The sequence below is a fragment of the Carica papaya genome, chromosome 6 (genome assembly GCF_054855325.1).
Source record: "Carica papaya isolate Zhongbai chromosome 6, ASM5485532v1, whole genome shotgun sequence".
In the NCBI taxonomy this organism is placed as follows: domain Eukaryota; kingdom Viridiplantae; phylum Streptophyta; class Magnoliopsida; order Brassicales; family Caricaceae; genus Carica; species Carica papaya.
In genome coordinates, this window is record NC_142314.1 from 22,701,280 (window position 1) to 22,720,393 (window position 19,114).

The 19,114-nt window shown below is 34.2% G+C and overlaps 1 protein-coding gene across 3 annotated transcripts; it reads right to left on the minus strand.

Annotated features, from left to right (window-relative positions):
- Positions 1–4,282: 4,282 nt before the first annotated feature.
- Positions 4,283–11,709, minus strand: LOC110824336 (NADH dehydrogenase ubiquinone 1 alpha subcomplex subunit). 3 transcript variants are annotated; one of them, XM_022054929.2, is made up of 3 exons: positions 11,503–11,708; positions 11,278–11,388; positions 4,283–4,681 (listed from the first exon to the last, which is right to left on the minus strand). In XM_022054929.2, exons 1-2 carry the CDS (start codon positions 11,608–11,610, stop codon positions 11,299–11,301), a joined length of 198 nt encoding a protein of 65 aa, XP_021910621.2. In that variant the 5' UTR covers positions 11,611–11,708; the 3' UTR covers positions 4,283–4,681; positions 11,278–11,298. The 3 variants fall into 3 exon arrangements, with proteins under 3 accessions (XP_021910621.2, XP_021910620.2, XP_088078742.1); XM_022054928.2 differs by having other exon boundaries at positions 4,283–4,672; positions 11,503–11,706; XM_088222616.1 differs by lacking the exon at positions 4,283–4,681 and adding an exon at positions 4,692–4,869 and having other exon boundaries at positions 11,503–11,709.
- Positions 11,710–19,114: the final 7,405 nt, after the last annotated feature.

Consider the following 19,114-nt stretch of genomic DNA (forward strand, 5'->3'; position numbering starts at 1 on the left):
CTAATTATGCCCTAGTGTGGTGGGATCAATTAATCCTCACTAGATGCCATAACGAGGAAAGACCTCCATTTGGAGAGAGATGAAGGCGATCATGCAAAAAATGTTCGTACCCTCTTATTATTATAGAGAAATGCATAAAAAATTACAAGGCTTAACACAGGGATCTATATTCGTTGAGGACTATCATAAAGAGATGACAATGACCATGATTAAGATCAATATAGAAGAAGATATTGAAGCAACCATGGCAAGATTCCTCATAGGTCTTAACAGAGGCATCGCCAATATGGTGGAATTATAGCACTATATGGAGGTGGAAGACATGGTGCACATGGTCATGAAAATCAAGAGATAACTTAAGTAGAAAAGGAGGGGCACATCATATGTCACCCCTACCTATAGCTCAGAATGACCCAAGAAAGAAAAAAACAAGGGAGCAGACAAGAAGAAGGAAAAGTATACACCACTTGATATAAAAGGTATGACACCTAACTCATCTCAAAAGTATAGTACAATTAAATACTTAAGGTGTCTCAAAACTAGATATATCGTCTCTCAATGCCCAAATAAGAAAATCATGCTATTGAGAGACAATGGTGGAATTTATAATGCCAGTGATTAGGCAACCGAAGATAATGATCGTATGCCATAAACGGAGGATGTTGAGGAAAGTGTTGAATAACCAGCTCAGGGGAGAGCTTTGGTTATCAGAAGAGTTCTAAATGTCCAAGTCAAGGTGAAAGAAAGTAACCAAAGAGAAAATATCTCCCACACTCGTTGCCTTATAAATGGGAAGGTATGTTATCTCATTATAGATGGGGATAGCTGCACCAACGTTACTAGTACTACCCTACTTGATAAACTTGGGTTAACTTTCACGTGCCATCCTCACCCTTACAATTTGCACTGGTTGACTGATTGTGAAAATATGAATATAACTAAACAGGTATTAATTTTCTTCTCTATTGGGTGATACACTGATAAAGTACGTTGTGATGTTGTGCCCATGCATGCTAGTCACATCCTATTGGGAATACCCTGATAGTATGATAAGGGTGTAACTTATGATGACTATAGGAATTATTATTCCTTTAGTATGAATGGTTAAAATTTTACACTTGCACCGCTATCACCTAGGGAGGTATTCAAAGATTAGCAACAATTCAAAAACTCCATAAACTCCAGAGGAATTAAAGGATTTAGCAACATGAAAAGAGAATGTTACTATATGGAACAAGAGCTAAGGAGGCAATCTTTCAATAAAAAAATTATTAACTTACCTCAAACCTTCTTTGTTTAGTATTGTTGTTTTGCAGGACATTTTCTCAAAGAAAACAGGACTGATGAAACCCTTGCATAAGAAGTGTCTAATTAGACGATGAATCGTTTTTGAAGGGGGGATAGATGATATGAGTATGGACATGAACCATAAAAGAGAAGGCCCAATCCAAAGAAAGATGAAGGAATAGGCCAAAAAGGAGATCTTATGGCTAACCCTAAATTTTTATGTGTCTCCCTATTAATTTGACCACAATCTCTTTTAATTAAAGAAAAATGCTAAATTCATCTTAGTTAAAAAATTAGTCTTTAATTTTTAATTTATTTCTATATGTCTCGCTCCTTAATTTGGCCATAATCCCTTTTAATTAAAGAAGAAGACTAAATCTACTTTAATTTTTAATTTATTTCCTATGTACTTGCAAATTAAATTAAGAGATTTTATTTTCTTTTTATTTACTTGGCTTAGCCTATAAATAGACTACCAAGTCTTCATTGTAAGCATTCAGAAATTATCTCAATAATATTAAGAGTATTTCTTTTCAAGAGAGATTCTTTTACCATCTTATTAAGTAAGGAGTTGATCTACTTGTCAAGGTACAACCTTATGGCATTTTTTCATTCTATTTATTTAATTTTCAGTGACCTTAGTTCTTATCATTCTTGATAGTGGGTTAAGTATGAAGGATTTCTATAGGATCAATTCCTTTGATGCATTTAAATAAAATTATGTAAGTTCCTGATCACGTTGGTTGTATTGGATTCTGCATCATTTGTATTCAGGGCAAGTATTAAATTACCTGTCTATGAAGTTAAACAGGGGTTTTAAGAGGTATACGAAAAGATCTTTTGTTATTTTAAAGAGAAAAATTCAATTGGGTCAATAGAATCATCATTTTTTTAGCCATGAGGTGGTTACCTCTCCAGATCCTCTCCTGCAACAGAAAAAGGTTGAAAAGAAGGGTTCTAACTTGGAGACATTGGAGGAGTAGGTGCCTTTTCTAAAAGGGAGGAGATTGTTTTTCAAGAATGTTTTATTCATTCTTCTCTCATCAAACCTTGATGCAAATGTTTTAGGGAGGAATAATTTAAAAAAATGAGAACCAAAGAAAAAACCTTTTGCACCAAAAGAGCTAAGTGATAGAGAGTTAGGAAATTAGAGAAGACAAATATTTCTAAAATTTTGCATTTTGATCCTTTTACTCTCAATTTTTACTCAATTACCCTCATGTCACCTATCTAATTAATGTATGAGGATTTGAATTTTAAGCTTCATCCCACTTTTCTTCTCACATGTACATGTACTTAATTTGATAGGTCATGTCGTTTGATATTTTGATTGACTTTTAAATGTTTTTTATACTATTTTGTAGAAGGTTCTTACTACAAGGTAACTTCAATATGTTGACATGGAGTGATCTCAATTTTGTTATAAGAAGAATATATGGTGAAGGTTTAATTTAAAGTCATACTAAATTTTTTAGTCAAAACAATCTTAATTAACTACAGCAATACTGATCATATTGACTAGTAAGACTGATGTATACGTCATATACTTGTGTTGAAAGTTTTATCATTTCTCAAGCCTCCATTAGACTACTTATTCTGAGTTATCATATAATCTTGCAATATCTATCTTTACTAAACAATTTGAGAAGATGTCAACAAGTTTATCCTTAGTAAGGATGAATTCTAGTATAATGAAATATTTTGTGCACAGACCCTAATAAAGTAATGTTTAATCCTATGTGCCAAGAGTGTTCGACTAAATTTTTATTCAGGTTTATTGCATTAGTATTATCGCATTTGATATGAATAAGATCCATCTTAACTCCAAAATCCATTAGATGTTGTTTAATCTAAAACATTTACATCTAACATTTTTTTTTTTTTCATTTTCTTATAGTTACATATTTAGCCTTAATAGTTGACAGTACAATCGAGTTATATTTCTTGGAAAACCATGACACAAGCACCATTCATAAGTGCTACAAAGTACCACTTGTGCTCTTTTTATCAACATTGCATCATGAAAATTCAGCATATGTATAGCTAATTAATTTTTTTGAACTTCTTTTAGAATATTGCAATCTAAAAGTTATAGGAGGAAAATAGAAGAAGAAGGACTATCCTCCACCTTTATTCTCTCTAAAGTATGGACTCTCGTATAAAAGAAAATTTTTTCACTCCCTTCCTCCTTCCCTTTTATTCAAATATGCCCTTAAAAACCCCAACTATAGGTTTATAATAAATTTAGTAGTTTCTTTCAATTTTGACCTATTAATTTTCACCTCAACCATGATATCACTCTATACATGCCCTAGTGGGTTAAAAGTTCATAATTCTTTTGTATTTATCTTTCTAAAATAGAGTAACAACTTCAGACTATAAATAATATCTTAATAAGTATCAAATTCTTTTCACAATTTAATCTTTAAACTTTCAAAAATATTTCAGAACATATTTTGTAATACAATTATTTTATAAAAGAGTAACAAAAAATGGTTTGAAAAGTGTTAAGACTGTTATTTTTGATACACTATACTTGCTATTTCAAAAAATTTTGACTACTACTTAACAAAAATTTTAACTTAAAACTAAAAATTAAAAAAAAAAGAAAAAGAAAGCTACTGCATAGCTGCTCTTCTCAAATATCTGTTATTATGATGTGTATGATTAAAAAGAATAAATTATTTTTATTAAATTTATTTTTATTAATGTTTGTATTAAATTATTATACTTGTCAAGTTTTATAAAACATAGACAAAATAAAAATAATATTTATTAAAACTTTTCACTGTATATAAAAAAATTACAAATTAAAATAATCTTATAAGTTTAACAATTAAATTACAATTAAAATAATTTAAAACCTAATTTATATGATCAATAATTTGTAGACATTTACTTACCTTTATTTATTGTAAATATAACATTGAACAGAGCAGCTAGGCATTTGGTAAAAGTCTGAGGAAGAGAAAGAAGTCACAAGGCCTAGAAGACAGGACTCCATAATCTTCCACTTTTAAATAAGCTTAAAAAGGATCTCAAATCCTAAAATAAACTAAGACAAACACCCTGCTATTTCCACATTTTCTGATCTCAATAGTTTGTGTCAATTACCTTGTTTGATCTTCCTCTGTCTTAACACAGACTTAGACACAGAAAAAGAAAATATGATAATCACCAAAGATAACTTGAAACAGGATCAAACTAAGTTCCGAAGTGCTAATAATAGCAATTAAATCATATAAGAACAAGTGTTTCTTTAGGTCAAATATCTTATGCAATTTCACATGCAAAGTGACATGGGCATGACTCCAGTTGCCCTTCGGGATTCTTCAAGGCTAGCTTACCCATTCTTTATTTCTTCCAAAATCCATTAGCATGATTCCTGCACGTACTTTTCAAATGAAATTAAGAGATACGTATGTACACAGAGATTACTTAACAAGCAGAAATAAGTTTGGAGGCCAATGAAGAGATAAAGCAGAGACTTACAAGGAAGGATAAATTTAACAGAGTTTGGACCATATTGCTTGGCAAACAAAAAAACTCAAACCCTTCTTATTCAAGAGCCAGTGTAGAAAACTGGATAAGATTATAAGATGTTAACTTGATATGATGTACAAATAATTGATATCATAAATGAAAATCATATGTTAACCGTCCGGATAAGATTGATTTTCTTTTCTACAGTATGTTCACTGGTCAGAATTTTCTATATCACTAAAGAAAATATGAGAAACTTTTCTAAAAAGCATTTAAAAAGAAACAAAAAGAAAAACTAACTCGCTAATATTGACATTCTGGGCATTCCAAGGTACTAACTTGCTACAAAGTGCACAAAGACTGAAATCAAAAATAAAATTCTGTTAAAACCTTAAGGGCCCGTTTCTTTTTTCCAGAAAAGTTCTGTTTCCCAAGAAATTTTTCTTTTTTCATTTCTGAGAAAGAAAAAAATTTATGTTTACTTACATTAGAACTAATGCTTTCTCAGAAAAAAATGTTTTCTAATAATATCTAATATAAAAAATGATGCAGTTTCACCAACTTTCCTAAAACTAGAAATATGTTTTATCCGTAAACAATAAATAAATTTAGAAAAAGAAACATATTCATGAAAAAAAATTTCATATAATAACGGAACCTAAGTATTTGGATGACATATTCAGGCCCAGATAAGTGATTCATGATGTATGCCTGACACACAAGACACAACAACAAAAATTTCAGATGGAAATGGCTATATTTATGTAGTTGACAAAGAAAAAGATCATCAATCTCAATTGATTCTGAAACACCCCACTCACCAACGCGTTAAATTTATATCTGAAAATTCCTATTTATTCGAGTTTTAAAAACATCTGAACTCATTTAAATTTATTTTGTGATTTTATATCGTAATTCGTTATTTAAATTTCTAATTTTAAATTATTCAAATTTCATTATTTTATCTTCATTTTATTTTTATTTAATTTTATATATTATTTTTTTAATTTAAAAATAATTTTCAGAAGAAAACGGAAAATAAGGCGAAATCCTACAAGAAAATGCTTGCGGGAGAGGCTCACCCACGCAGGCGCAATACACTGTGCGCGAGCGACCAGACAGATCCATCCACGCAGGGCACAAGGCAGGTCTACGCGCGCATCACGTCTCGTGCAGACAGGCCAGTCCGCGCACATCACATCGAAATCGGATAGGGCCAGGCGTCGTACCCTGTGCACACGCAATCCGTGTAGTAGGCCTACGCGCTACACTCGGTGCACAGTAGGCTCTGCATGCGCACCAGCTAGCTTGTGCACGGTAGGGTAGGTCAGCGCCTGTAGCGCGCAGCCAGCGTAGTTGAGGCGCACTGCCGCCTCGGGCAGTGTGTTGCCACCCCCTTGGCGTCGTGCGCCACCTTGGGCAGTGTGACGCCTTGGGCAGTGTGCCGCCGCCTTGGGTGGAGAGTCGCCACCAGTAGAGGAATTCTTCTTCCGTTTTTTGCGCTGCCATCACGTCGCGTCAAATCACTTCTCTTCCACTCAACTCTCTCTCTCCTCACCGAATTTTGCTACTTGGCGCAAATCCAACAGCCCCTATTTTCTATAAATAGGTACCCCTTCTTCCATTTTTCCTCATCACTTCCGCTTCATTCTTCTATCCTCTAAGAGCTTAGAGAGAGGGAGTGATCTAGAGAGAGAAAGAGAAAAGAAGAAGAAATGTATAAGAAAATTTTAAGATTTCAGTAAAAAATTTAGTATTTACTTAAACATCTTAAAGAGTATTTCTAAAAAATCAAATTATGAAATTTTGTGTTTTGTGTTTTGTGTTTTGCATGTTTGTTCTTGATTTCAAGCCCGCTATGTAAATTAAATGATTTGCATATAAATTAAATAACATGAATCCAGTGATAATTTCTTGAAATATTTATTAAAAAAAAAAAGAGAAAAGAGAAGCAGAATGAGCCTAAATGGTCCAAAATATATATGTATTTGTATTGACATGCATAATGCATCAATTGTCTCGTTAGCCCTTTTATCTTTGAGGAATATTTATTTCTCCCTCCTCCATTTGGTTTAGAAAGACGTGAGATGATCACTTCCTATGGATGACAACGTATCCTCTGACGAGAGCGGTGATGTGAATATCTGTTAAGGGTCACCTTTGGTTAAGTACTGCCGTGACTATAAAATATCTTATAGGACCAACTGTAGTTGGTACGACCGTGATTATAGATCGTACCATAATTTGGCAAATCGGAAAAGTACTTGAGCAAATTGCCGTTATATATCTGATCTGGTCATTCTACATACGTAATCGAAAATCCGTATCTGCTCTTAGAGATGGAAGTTGGAACGATTTCGCGAAGCATGATACGAAAATCTAAGCATTTCATAATTGTTTGATTTTGTCTGTTGTTAAGTATGATTTTGATTTGATAATTGTGACTATGATATGATAATAAATAAAATTGTTTTTATAAAAGAAAATAGGATTCTAACATGATCTGATGGTAAGTATCAATGACATAATTATTCACCTTTAAAATCTTATGGTGTTATTTAAATATTATTTTCCTTACTCAGTATATAGAATTCACCCTTTTCATGCCCCCCAGATAAGGAAGATAGTGAAGAACCAATCGCTGATCTACCCCTTGCTCCGCTGCATATAATTTTTATCATATACTCGTAATCTGTTTCTGTATCTGGCATCTCTATGTCTTAATTTGCATTAGAAATGTCATAGATTCCACATTCATTGCTCGGTGAACTGACAAGGGAAGCAAAAAAGATGTATGTACATTTCTGATATGGTTAAGCAATCTAAGTTGTTAAGAAACAAACACAAGGTACTACCCCTACAGATTACAGGCATAGCAATACTAGACATTAACAGGGTAGCAAGACCAGTTACTCAAAGTTAAAGATGACTTCCATCCAGTTGGAGAGAAGAAAAAGTGCACTGTCTCTTCATTTGATAGGTTGGGTAAACCAAGAAAAGAAATATCACTCCTTCATTTCTTTCATTTCCATCAATTATTTATGTATCTATGAGAGTGGGAAGAAAGGAAACCATATGGCTTATGCCTCTCCAAAGATAGCCACGAATCAAAAGGTGGCATATGGTTGAGACCTGACATGGTAGTGATGGAAGAGGGTGCAAATTGATGAAATTTAAACTACATAACCACCACCACAAAGAGGAAAAAAAGAATAAAAAACGAAAGGGGCTTTAATGAACTATAAACTACACCATCAATGAAGCAATTAAAGGACAAAAGACTCCCTTCAAAGCAAGAGCATGTTTAGTGATGTAGGACAAATATGTTTAATTTGTCCAATTAAGAATTTTCAAATAAAATTACCTAAACATCAAACCTAAGATTTCTTATACATCACATTTAAGAAGTCTTAAATATTACATTTAAGGGTTTAATTCTATCACACAACTAGAAACTAAAAAACTTTAAAAATATTATTAAATACTTGAATGAATAATAAGTGAAATTACAAAACTATTATCATAATCTCAAAATAACTTTTTCTAACTAGAAACAAACTAGAAAGTAGTAATATAACTAAGAATACTAATCCTAATACAAATAGAAAATTATACTAATAAGGATAAACTCCTAACTCTAATAAGAATAAAATCCTAAGTTACTAAAACTATAATAATATTACTAATAAATAATAATAGATTCCTAAAAGTATAGTTGTTTTACATTTAGCATAATTACAGTTTCTAATTTATTTAAGAAATCTAGTGCTATCCCATCCTATATCAATCTTTCTTAATTGGAGAAAACTTGTCCACAAGTTTTGAAATAGCAACTGATGTAAAACCATAATACTCGAGCTTTCCCATAAAAATTTGGCAACCTGTCTTTGGTTGTTCTCCCCAATACTTAAAATAATAGAAACTCACAATTGTTTAGAAGCATTAAATCTTTATGGGATGACGAAATCAACATGTCGACCATTAGGTGCGTCAAACCTTTGTTAGATGGAACTTTCATAGCATTGACTCTTGAGAAAAGATATCGAGCAAATAGGAAGATATAGTGATTCTTTTTACCCTATAGAGTTTGGGGAAAGATCTTGAGCAATAAGAAGATATAGTGATTCTTCTGGCTCTTCCACTTTGGAATTTGACAGTATGCACTTTAAATCATCATCCTCTGTGAGATACATAATTATCATCTCTTTCTTGCACCTCCTCCTTTCTTTTAATCCACCATGCAATTTTATCTTTGTTACACATTCGTAACCCATATGCCCACTTCGTCTACATCTAAAGCACACATACCTTCAGGAGTTTTGAAATTTGCCATTGATCAATTATTCAGCTTATTTTTTATTTGAATGCACATTTAGGAGTGGATTTCACAATATTTATTGGGATTGAATATTAATATGCTTCCACATCAAGAGCCGCTTGGTAAATTTGTGATATAGTGGCAGGAAGTTGTCAAATTAACTCTCTTTTAATATCAACTCTTAGTCCTTACTTAAATCAAATGCTACTTGACTATCACTTTCAACTAGTTGACTTTGAATCTTTAATTCTTCAAATTTCTATGTGTATTCAATTACTAACATGTTGCCTAGATTAAAGTGTCAGCTTGGTCACAAGATGTCAGAGTAGTTGGGAGATAGATACTTTTCCATCCCATGTTTCAATTGTTGGTTATCTCCTTCTTGTTATGTTTTTGTCAATAGTGTACTACCATACCTTTTTAAGTCCAACCAACTTCATCTTCACAAATCGAACTCTTCGTACATATGATATATCATACCAATTGAAGTACTCTTCCATCAACCAAGGAAGAAACCGAGGTCTCTTTTGCATCAAAATGAGAAGCTTCGACCTTTACACTCTTGATAAGATCTCAAGCATTATCTTCAATGTGTCTTCTATCAGCAGTTTGTTTAACTTGTACATTTTGAATTGGTGGATGTACTTGTGCTATGCAGAAGTGCCTCAGTTCTTCCAAAATTGTTTTGACAGTGTTTTGCATTGCTTCCAATCAAGTATTAGTGGTTGCCTCATATATCTCAAATTTAACATTTAATTCAACATTGGTCACCATTCCAATTTCTCTATAGAAAATTTTAGTTGAACCAGAAACTCATGAAGAAGCCAAAATGGAATAGATTGCACAACGTCTATTCACAATTGCTAGTGTGTGGCCTTCATGCATCAACTTCCAGTCACCTAATGGTGGCAGCCATCTAGCAAGCGGCTCAACTAAAGGTGATGATCTCATATCGGAAGCCAGTGTGGAACGCGACGATGCATAAGTCTAGGTTCATGAGAAGCAGTGGCTGTGTGAGCTTGCGCCAGCAAGTGCAGCAACTTTGAGTGGAGTTTCATGGTGGGGCTTCAGGGCTCTTTGGTATGGACCTTCTAGAGCTGGTAGCAATGGCAGGGTCGACCACCTCTAGCAAGTGGCTAGTGAACGACATTGGCGGTTGTTTGAGGTTTTTTTTTTTTTTTTTTTTTGGTGATTGTTTTCAGATGGGTTTGGGACCGCTTGGCTATAAGGTCTTGAGAATTGGGTGCGTGATTCTCTTTTTTTTTTTTTGAAGGGTGTGTGATTTTCTTAGCTCTGATACCAAGCAAACATAGGACAGATAGGGTTGATTTCTCCGGTTACGACTTTGGGGATAAAAACACTTAGACACCAGACCTAAGGTTTCTAAGACATCACATCTAAGAACTATCAAATATCTTATCTAAGGGTTTGATTGCATCACACAACCAGAAAATTAAAGAACTCTCAAAATATTATTGAGTATTTGAATGAATAACAACTATATTATAAAGTTATTTATAATAATACGTGAGTAAATTTTCCTAACTAGAATTAAAATAGAAAAGAATAACGTAGTAGAATTAAGAATATTAATCCTAATACAAATAGAAAATAATATAGTAAGAATAAACTCCTAACTCTAATAAAAATAAATTCCTAAGTTACTAAAACTATAATAATACTCCTAAATAATATAATAATAAACTCCTAAATAGTATAGTTGTTTTATATTTAATATAACTACAATTTCTAATTCATGTAAGAATCTAGTGCTAATCCATTCTACATCATTTAATTCCCTCTAATAACCGATAAAATGGAAGTTTGTAATAAAATTCATTCTCTTGTTTGTTTTCACTGTATAACCATATAAGCAATGCGTGATTCCAGCCTGTCAACTATGTAATCAATTATATTACATTGCATTACATTACAAAATTATTAGATGTAACCAAACATGTTGTAAGATCATGAAGAAATTGAAAGACACTCCTTCAGCCATCAGGCTGTTTGTTGTTCTGGTTATAATCAGCTCCTATAGAGCTTGAGACTCAGAGTTCAGTCGTCCACTGTTTTTTTAAAGTTAAATTAGAGAAAAGCTAAGTCGGGTTTGCTTAAGAGATCCGCTGATTCAAGATTTATAATATCAACTAATCCACCCAAAAAAAAGAAGTAAAGAAGCAGCATACCCGAAGAAATAAAAGATGGATTTAAGAGGAAGGGGCAGAGAGATTGTCCATGAGCTTTTTGTCCCTTCTTTCCATGGCGACGTCCCAGACATCATTACCGATGTGCTTGGGCTGTGAATAAATTGCAATTAGAATTTGAAATTGAAAATAAATTTCTGAGTCATACAGATAAAGAAATCAGATCTAGCAATGAACGGAAATAGTGAGAAATCAAAGGAAAAATACCCGGCCATGAGCGGCTTTGTGGATGAAATACTGAGCGTTGCCCATTACGCACAGCATTCCAGCAATTATGCCCAGTGGCAGCGCTGCTTCAAGCCATAACCACGCCATCTTCTTCTCGGATTACCTCTTTCGTGTTTCCCAGAACCCTCTTTCTTCCTGAAACGCACCCAATCAATTACCTAACCCGACTCCGTTTTATGTTTGTTTTTTTTAATATTTAAATTTATTAATTAAATTTAATGTTTATTTGAATTTTTAATATTCACTCTCTGATGGGCTCATAGGTGGGCCACTTTGGGCCTTCAATGAATCTTCATTTCTGTATGTTGTAATTAGACACATTTTAATAGTTCGGTAGTTTTATAATTCATGAAAATTCTGTATTATTTAATAATTGTGCAGGCTTTTAAGACTACGTGCATTTAAAAAAACAGCATTTTTTTCAAGTCTTAGATTTTACTTTTTTTTGCCATAGGACGTAATTTAATTCAAAAATGATGATGAAGCCTAAACTTATTTCTGAGTTAGTAACTTTTATTTTCAAAATATATTAATAAAAATTACAATATTGAGGAAGAAATTCTTTAAAAAAAAGTTTGGTTGTTAACAAATCCAAGGCCCGAAAAGCTAAGCCCGTGGATCAAAGAAAGTGGTATGTACTACTCATAAATGTTGCACGTGAGGAATGCATGTATTTTGATGTATATATAGGTGTATTAGGTTTAACGAAAAATTGATAAGGTCCAACCATGTTGTAAATACATCACATTTGTACTTAATGTATAAATACCTCGCTAATTTTTCGAATTCTATAGAAAATGGAAATACACAAACTCTATTAAGGTTTAATGGAGATCAAAACTCAACTCAAGATACAGAAGAGGCACATAGGCAGAATATCATTATGCCAAGTGGATCACTTGCTAGATCATGGGTCAAGAAAATCATGTAAGTCTTTCAAGCTTATGTTCAAGAATATATCATTGAGGAAGGGAGATCATGTCGAATTTGGAGAGTCATGAAAAACGGGGAAAGCAAAAGAAGAAGAAGGAGAAGAAAAAAAAAATGAGGAAAAGAAGAAAGAGGAGGAGGAGAAGAAGAAGAATAATAAGGAAAATGAGAAGGAAAAGAAAGAGAAGGAGAAGAAGAAGAAGAAGAAGAAAGAGAATAAGAATGAAAAGAATAAGAATAAGAGAAAGAAGAAAGAGAAAACTAAGAAGAAAGAGGAGGAGGAGGAGGAGGAGAAGAAGAAGAAAAAAAAGAAGGAGAATAACAATAATAATAATAATAATAATAATAATAATAAGAAGAAAAGGGAGGAGGAGAAGAAGAAGAAGAAGAAGAAAAAGAAGGAGAAGAAGAATAATAAGAAGGAGAATAAGGAGAAAAAGAAGAATAAGAAGAATAAGAAGAATAAGAAGAAGGAGAAGAAGGAGAAAAACAAGGAGAAGAAGGAGAAAAAGAAGGAGAAGAAGAAGAAGAAGAAACGTGTCGTGCGACGAGTGCAACCAAAGAAAAAAAAAATTGTGCACAGTGTCGAACGAATCTGATATGTGCGAGGCAGATCGCGACGCGGTATTTCAGATCTGTTCAAGATCCATACAAGGCTGAATTAAAGAGAATAAGAAGAAGAAAAAGATCGCGATGCGACATTCCAGATCTGTTCAAGATCCATGCATGGCTGAAAATCAAATAACTTGAGAGAGAAGGCTGAAACCAAACCACTAGAGAAGATGACCAGAGTATAGTGTCTAGTCACATGATTTTACGAATTTAGATATTTTTCGGCACAATTTCACCATATTCATGCTAGATCCAAATGCATGAGTAATTCTGTGGAGATTTTCAGTTAGCTCATAATGACGAGTGGTGGTTCCAGCTATGGGACGTGGCGGTTCGGTTGGTGGTACATGTCTAAGCATGTGGCAGTGCATGTCAGGTGCATAAAGGCACATGGAGGTGTATGTGGTGGCATGTGATGACCCCGGCGACTAGAATCACGTGTCCAAGATAAAAATCTATTCTTCATTTGATATAGGTATTTTCTGTTATAAACAAAGAAATTATTCGATTGGTAAGAGAGATTTAAAGAAGACTATAGACTAGAATCAATATGGATTTCGATACCTTTTCTAACCAAACTATAGGTAAGGGCTTGGGTTAGTCTCATTTCAGAGGCCGTCATATTTTATAAAATTTTAGTTTATTTAAAATGAATTATGTACAGACTTTACAAATTATTTAAGATCTCTAATGTATTTCTCGTAAACTCATTATGTGTATGAATGTTATCTTGTGTGCGTGTTGAATGGATGAACATTGCTAAATTGTTAATATGCCTGATATACTTATATAAGCCCTATATAGATTTAGAGTATAAAATGAGAACATGTATGTACTTAAACTATGCATGTGTAAATCGTAGTGAAAATAGGTACGGTGTGGTTTGGATATACGATTACATACGAAATAATGTGTAGGCATTGATTATTAGTATTTACAGTATTTACTTAATGTGTTGAACGTGTGTTTGATATATATATATGTATGTATGTTATTGCGTGTAGGTGTATATATGTGATAAGTTGTATGAATATATGTATGAACTATATGAAAGGTCTGTATGTAAACATAGTATTTAAATAAATGTTTATGGCAATGCATATGTATGGGAGTTAGTAGGTAAATATGATGATTATACACGATGAACTCTACTGTGGATGTGATAGATATTTAATATGTTCACCTAGGTTGAGGGGTGAGGATGACCAATGTTTTATGGTGCCCATATAAGTTGAAGTATGGAGACAACTGATATTTATGAGCCCGTATATAAATAGAGTATTTAAATAAATGTATATGGCAATATGCATATATGTGAGTTAGGAGTTAAATATGATGATTATATTTTGATGATTATGTGCAGTGGATCGTACTATGGATACGACAAATATTTATGACGTTCACCGAGGTTGAGGGATGAGGACATCCGATATTTATAGCACCCATATAGGTTGAGGTATGGGGATAACCAATATTTATGGCATTCACTTAGATTGAGGGGTAAGGACAACTGATGTTTATGGCACCCATATCGGTTGAGGTTTTAGGATGGCCAATATTTATGGTGCATTTAGGTTGAGGGGTGAGGACGTGTGACATCTCAAATGTTAATTAAGGCATGTGGGTGTTAGATACAGAAATAGAATAACGAGTGCATGATAAAAATTATATGCAGTAGAGAAAATTAATACAAATCCCTTACAAATATATAAGTTCCACTTACATATATATAACTAAGGGCAGAAGTGGCGGCAGAATACAAAATCAAAATACAAAAGAGGGTCACTTCTTTCACTAAGCTATTAGACCTATCAGAGTGCAGGAACGATCATGCAATCAAGTTTTGTGGATCCACGGGATTCTCATATACTTTAATGGATAGGTTAGCTGGCGGTTCCTCACTTTCTTCCTCATCTTGGGGAGAGGGGCATAGAAAGAGTGAGTTCTATATATTTAATAAGAAAAACAATATTTAAATAACATCATAAGGTTTTAAAGGTGAATTATTCTAACATACATACTTACCATTTTAATACTTTATAGACCTATTTTATCTTTTGAAAATAATTTATTTATTGGAAAAAATATCACGTTAGTATAATCAAAACAAACACACATCATACCAAAAATAGAAAAATCAAATAAATCATGAAATACTCATATTTTCGTATCATGCTTCACGAAGTCATTACGACTTCCATCTCTGAAGCCAGATACAGATTTTCGACTGCTCATGTGGAATGATCAGATCAGATTCAAATACAGCAATTTGTTCAGGCACATTTTTGGCTTGCTAAACCATGGTATGATCTATGATCACGGTTGTACCAACCATAGTGGTCCTATAAGATATTCTATGGTTATGACAATACTTAGCCAAAGAAGACTGCTAATAGATATTCGCATCACTACTCTCGTTAGAAGGCATATCGTCATCCACAAGGAGCGGTCCTCTTACGTCTTTCCAGACAAGATGGGGAAGGGAGAAACAAATACCCCGGATGGGGTTAAGAGAACAGATACTCCTCAGAGATAAAAAGTCTAAAGAGACACTTGATACATTAAGCATATCGATACAGATACATACTTGAACCATTCATGCTTCAATCCAAATTTCTCTTTTTCTTCTTTTTTTTTTTGGTTTCTTTTATTTTTCAGGTAACTTTACTAGTTTCATACTATTTTAATTACATGCAAATCATCAAGTGTTTATAAATCACATAGCATACTTGAAATCAATAACAATTCAACTTATTAAACCTACAAACACAAAAGCATGCAAAACATCCAAAATCACAAATTATCAATTCAATTTCTTTTTTTTTTCTTAAAATACTTCTTAAGATATTGAAAGAAATACTAAATTTTTTACCAAAATTTTGATAATTTCTTCTACACCGTTCTTCTTTTCTTCCTCTCATTCTCTCTCTAGATCACTAAATCTCTCTCTCTCTAATTCTTGAAAGGTAGAAGAATGGAAGTGTGGGGAAAATGAGAAGGGAGGTCCCCTATTTATAGAAATTGGGAGTCGTTGGATTTGTAATAAGTGGCAAAATCTGGTGAAGAGAGAAAAAAAGATGTTCAGCACAAAAAATAAAGGAGGAAGGTCTCCTCCATTGGCAGCATCGGCGCGCTGCCCGAGGTGGGTGGTGGCGCACTGCCTGAGGCAGCAAAGGCTTGTGTGGCACATTACAGGCTAGCCTAGAGGTGCATGGTTCACCCTATCGCTCACATAGGTGCTAACCTACGCACGCAGGCCTACTGCGCGCAGGCTCCAAGCGCACAGGGGCCTATCCGCGCAGCAAACGATGCGCACATAGGGTTTACCCTAAGCCGTGTGCATGGATGGGAACTGCGTCATTGTGCGCATATCTCGCCTCTGCTGTGCGCACATGCGCACGTATAGTGTATAGGCGCCTGTATGGGCAACTCCCTTTCCAGTAGGATTTTCTCCTGTTTTTTTTAAATTTATTTTTAATTATATTAAAATAAAACAAAATAAACTAAAATCAGCTAAAATAAAATAAAATAAACTAGAATCAATTAAAATTAAATTAAATTAAATCAAAATACATAAAAATCGGCATAAATTTATAAATTACAATAATAATTTGCAAAGTAAATTAAATGAGTTCAATGTGGTCTTAAGGCCCGAATAAATACGGTTTTTCAAATTAATTAAGCATAACAATGGGCAGAGTGTTACATCCCCTTCACCTTAAAAAAATTTGATCCCCAAATTTGTCTCGAATAGATCCGAATACTTTTCCCTTTTCATGCTTTTTAACTCCCACATTGCTTCTTCCGATGTATGATGTTGCCACTGCACCTTCAACATAGGAATCATCTTGTTACATAAGATCTTGTCGGTCCATCCAAGAATCTCCACGAGAATTTTCTTAAATGTCATATCAGCTTGTATTTACGCTTTATTATAAGGAAAGATATGAGAAGGGCCAAGGTTGTACCTTTTTAGCATCAAGATGTGGAAAATATCTTGTAAATCCGTAAACTCTTAAAATAGAGCAAAGCAATACGCCACAGGTCTAATGCGTTCAATAATCTAAAAGGTTCCACATAACGAGAGCTTAACTTCCCCCTTTTTCTGAACTGCATCTTTCCCTTGCAGGAAAAATAGTCTCCAACAACAAATTTTATGGGTCGCCTATGATTATCGGCATAACTCTTCTGACGGCTCTGGGCTATAGACAAATTCTTATGGATGATCGCGACCTTCTCAATAGTCTCTTAGATGAAGTCGGGTCTCAAACGATGCTGGTTTCTGACTTCACTCCAACAAGTGGGAGAACAGTAAGGCCTACCATACAATGCTTCATATAGAGTCTTTCTGATACTAGAATGATAACTATTATTATAAGCAAATTTACATAGGAGAAAATATTCATACCAGTTATCGCCAAAATCAAGGACGCAAGCAAGCAACATGTCTTCTAATGTCCGGATTGTACATTCCGACTGACCATCTGTTTGGGAATGATAAGCGATGCTAAAATACAATTCAGACCCGAGAGCTTCTTGAAAGTTATCCTAGAAGTGGGAGGTAAGTCGAGGATCTCGATCGAACACAATGGATGAGGGAACACTATGAAGTCGAACAATCTCATCAACATAAAGACAAGCTAATTTGTTAGTGGAGTCAATGGTCCTAATGGGTGGTCTTAGTTAGTCTGTCAATAATTACCTAAATAGCATTCCGACCAAAATAGTTCCTGGGCAATCTTGTGATAAAATCCATAGTTACATGCTCCTATTTCTATTTTGAAATCAGGAGGCCTTGTAACAAACTGTCAGGTCTTTGATGTTCTGCTTTAATTCTCTAGTAAGTAAGGCATTGGGAGACGTAGTTGACTATGTCCTTCTTTATTTCCAGCCACCAGTATTGTCACTTCGAGTCCTAGTACATCTTGGAACTCCCGGGATGGATGGATAGCTTGGAAGCATGGGTAGTCTTGAGAAATCTGCCCTTACAGTGACAGAAACCCAAATTCAGTTATGAAATCTAAACAGTCCATTATCTGAAATCCTAAAATCAGGAAATTCGTCATAAGAGAACTTAGCTAGATTCTTGGTGAGTTTCGAGTCCATAGATTGAGCTTCCCAAATTTTCATGAAGAGATTCGGCAGGGCTTGGATCTGAGCGAGATAGGTGCCCTTGCCATAGTAGCTAAGGCGGAGTGACTACATAACATTTATCAAATTTCAACTAGAGGCCATGATTTGGGCCAACACCGCAGACTCCTTTCAGCTTAGAGCATCGACGACTATATTTCCTCTACTAAGGTGATAGATGATCTTACAGTCATAATCCTTTAGGAGGTCCATCCAGCGTCTCTATCTCATATTTAACTCCCTCTATGAGAAGATGTACTTCAAACTCTTGTAGTCAGTATAAATCTCGAAAGTCTGGCCAGACAAGTAATGACATCATATCTTCAGGGCAAAGATAATGGCCGCCAATATGACAAAACAAGTAATGACGCTATATCTTCAGGGCAAAGATAATGGTCGACAACTCCAAGTCATAGGTAGGGTAGTTTCGCTCATGAGGTTTCAATTGTTGGGACCTGTAAGTGACTACTCTACTATACTACATCAAGACACACCCCAAGCCAATATGAGATGCATCGCAGTAGACCTGAAATCTTTCAATAGTGTCAGGGAGGATCAACTAGGGAGTAAAGGTAAGACAATGCTTCAATTTTGTGAAGGTTTCATTACACTCGTAATTCCAGATAAATAACACCCCCTTTTGGGTGAGTCAGGTTAATGGAGCAGCAATCTTAGAAAATTCATCGATGAATCATCGATAGTAACCTGTCAAGCCAAGAAAACTATGTACCTTGGCCATATTAGTGGGCGGATTCCAGTTGACTACTATTTCAACCATGGATGGATCCACAGAAACTCCTTCACTCGAATTACATGACTGAGGAAGGAAATTTGATCCAACTAGAAGAAGCATTTGCTAAGTTTAGTATACAGTTGGTTCTAGTGAAGGGTCTCTAACACTTCCGTCAAGTGTACTGTA

Bases quoted from the DNA above. Each gene is read 5' to 3' on its own strand.
- LOC110824336 (XM_022054929.2), bottom strand. From the start codon at position 11,610: ATGGCGTGGTTATGGCTTGAAGCAGCGCTGCCACTGGGCATAATTGCT. The intron at 11,389-11,502 runs GTATTTTTCCTT...ATTTATTCACAG, and splicing joins ACAAAGCCGCTCATGGCCGG to CCCAAGCACATCGGTAATGA.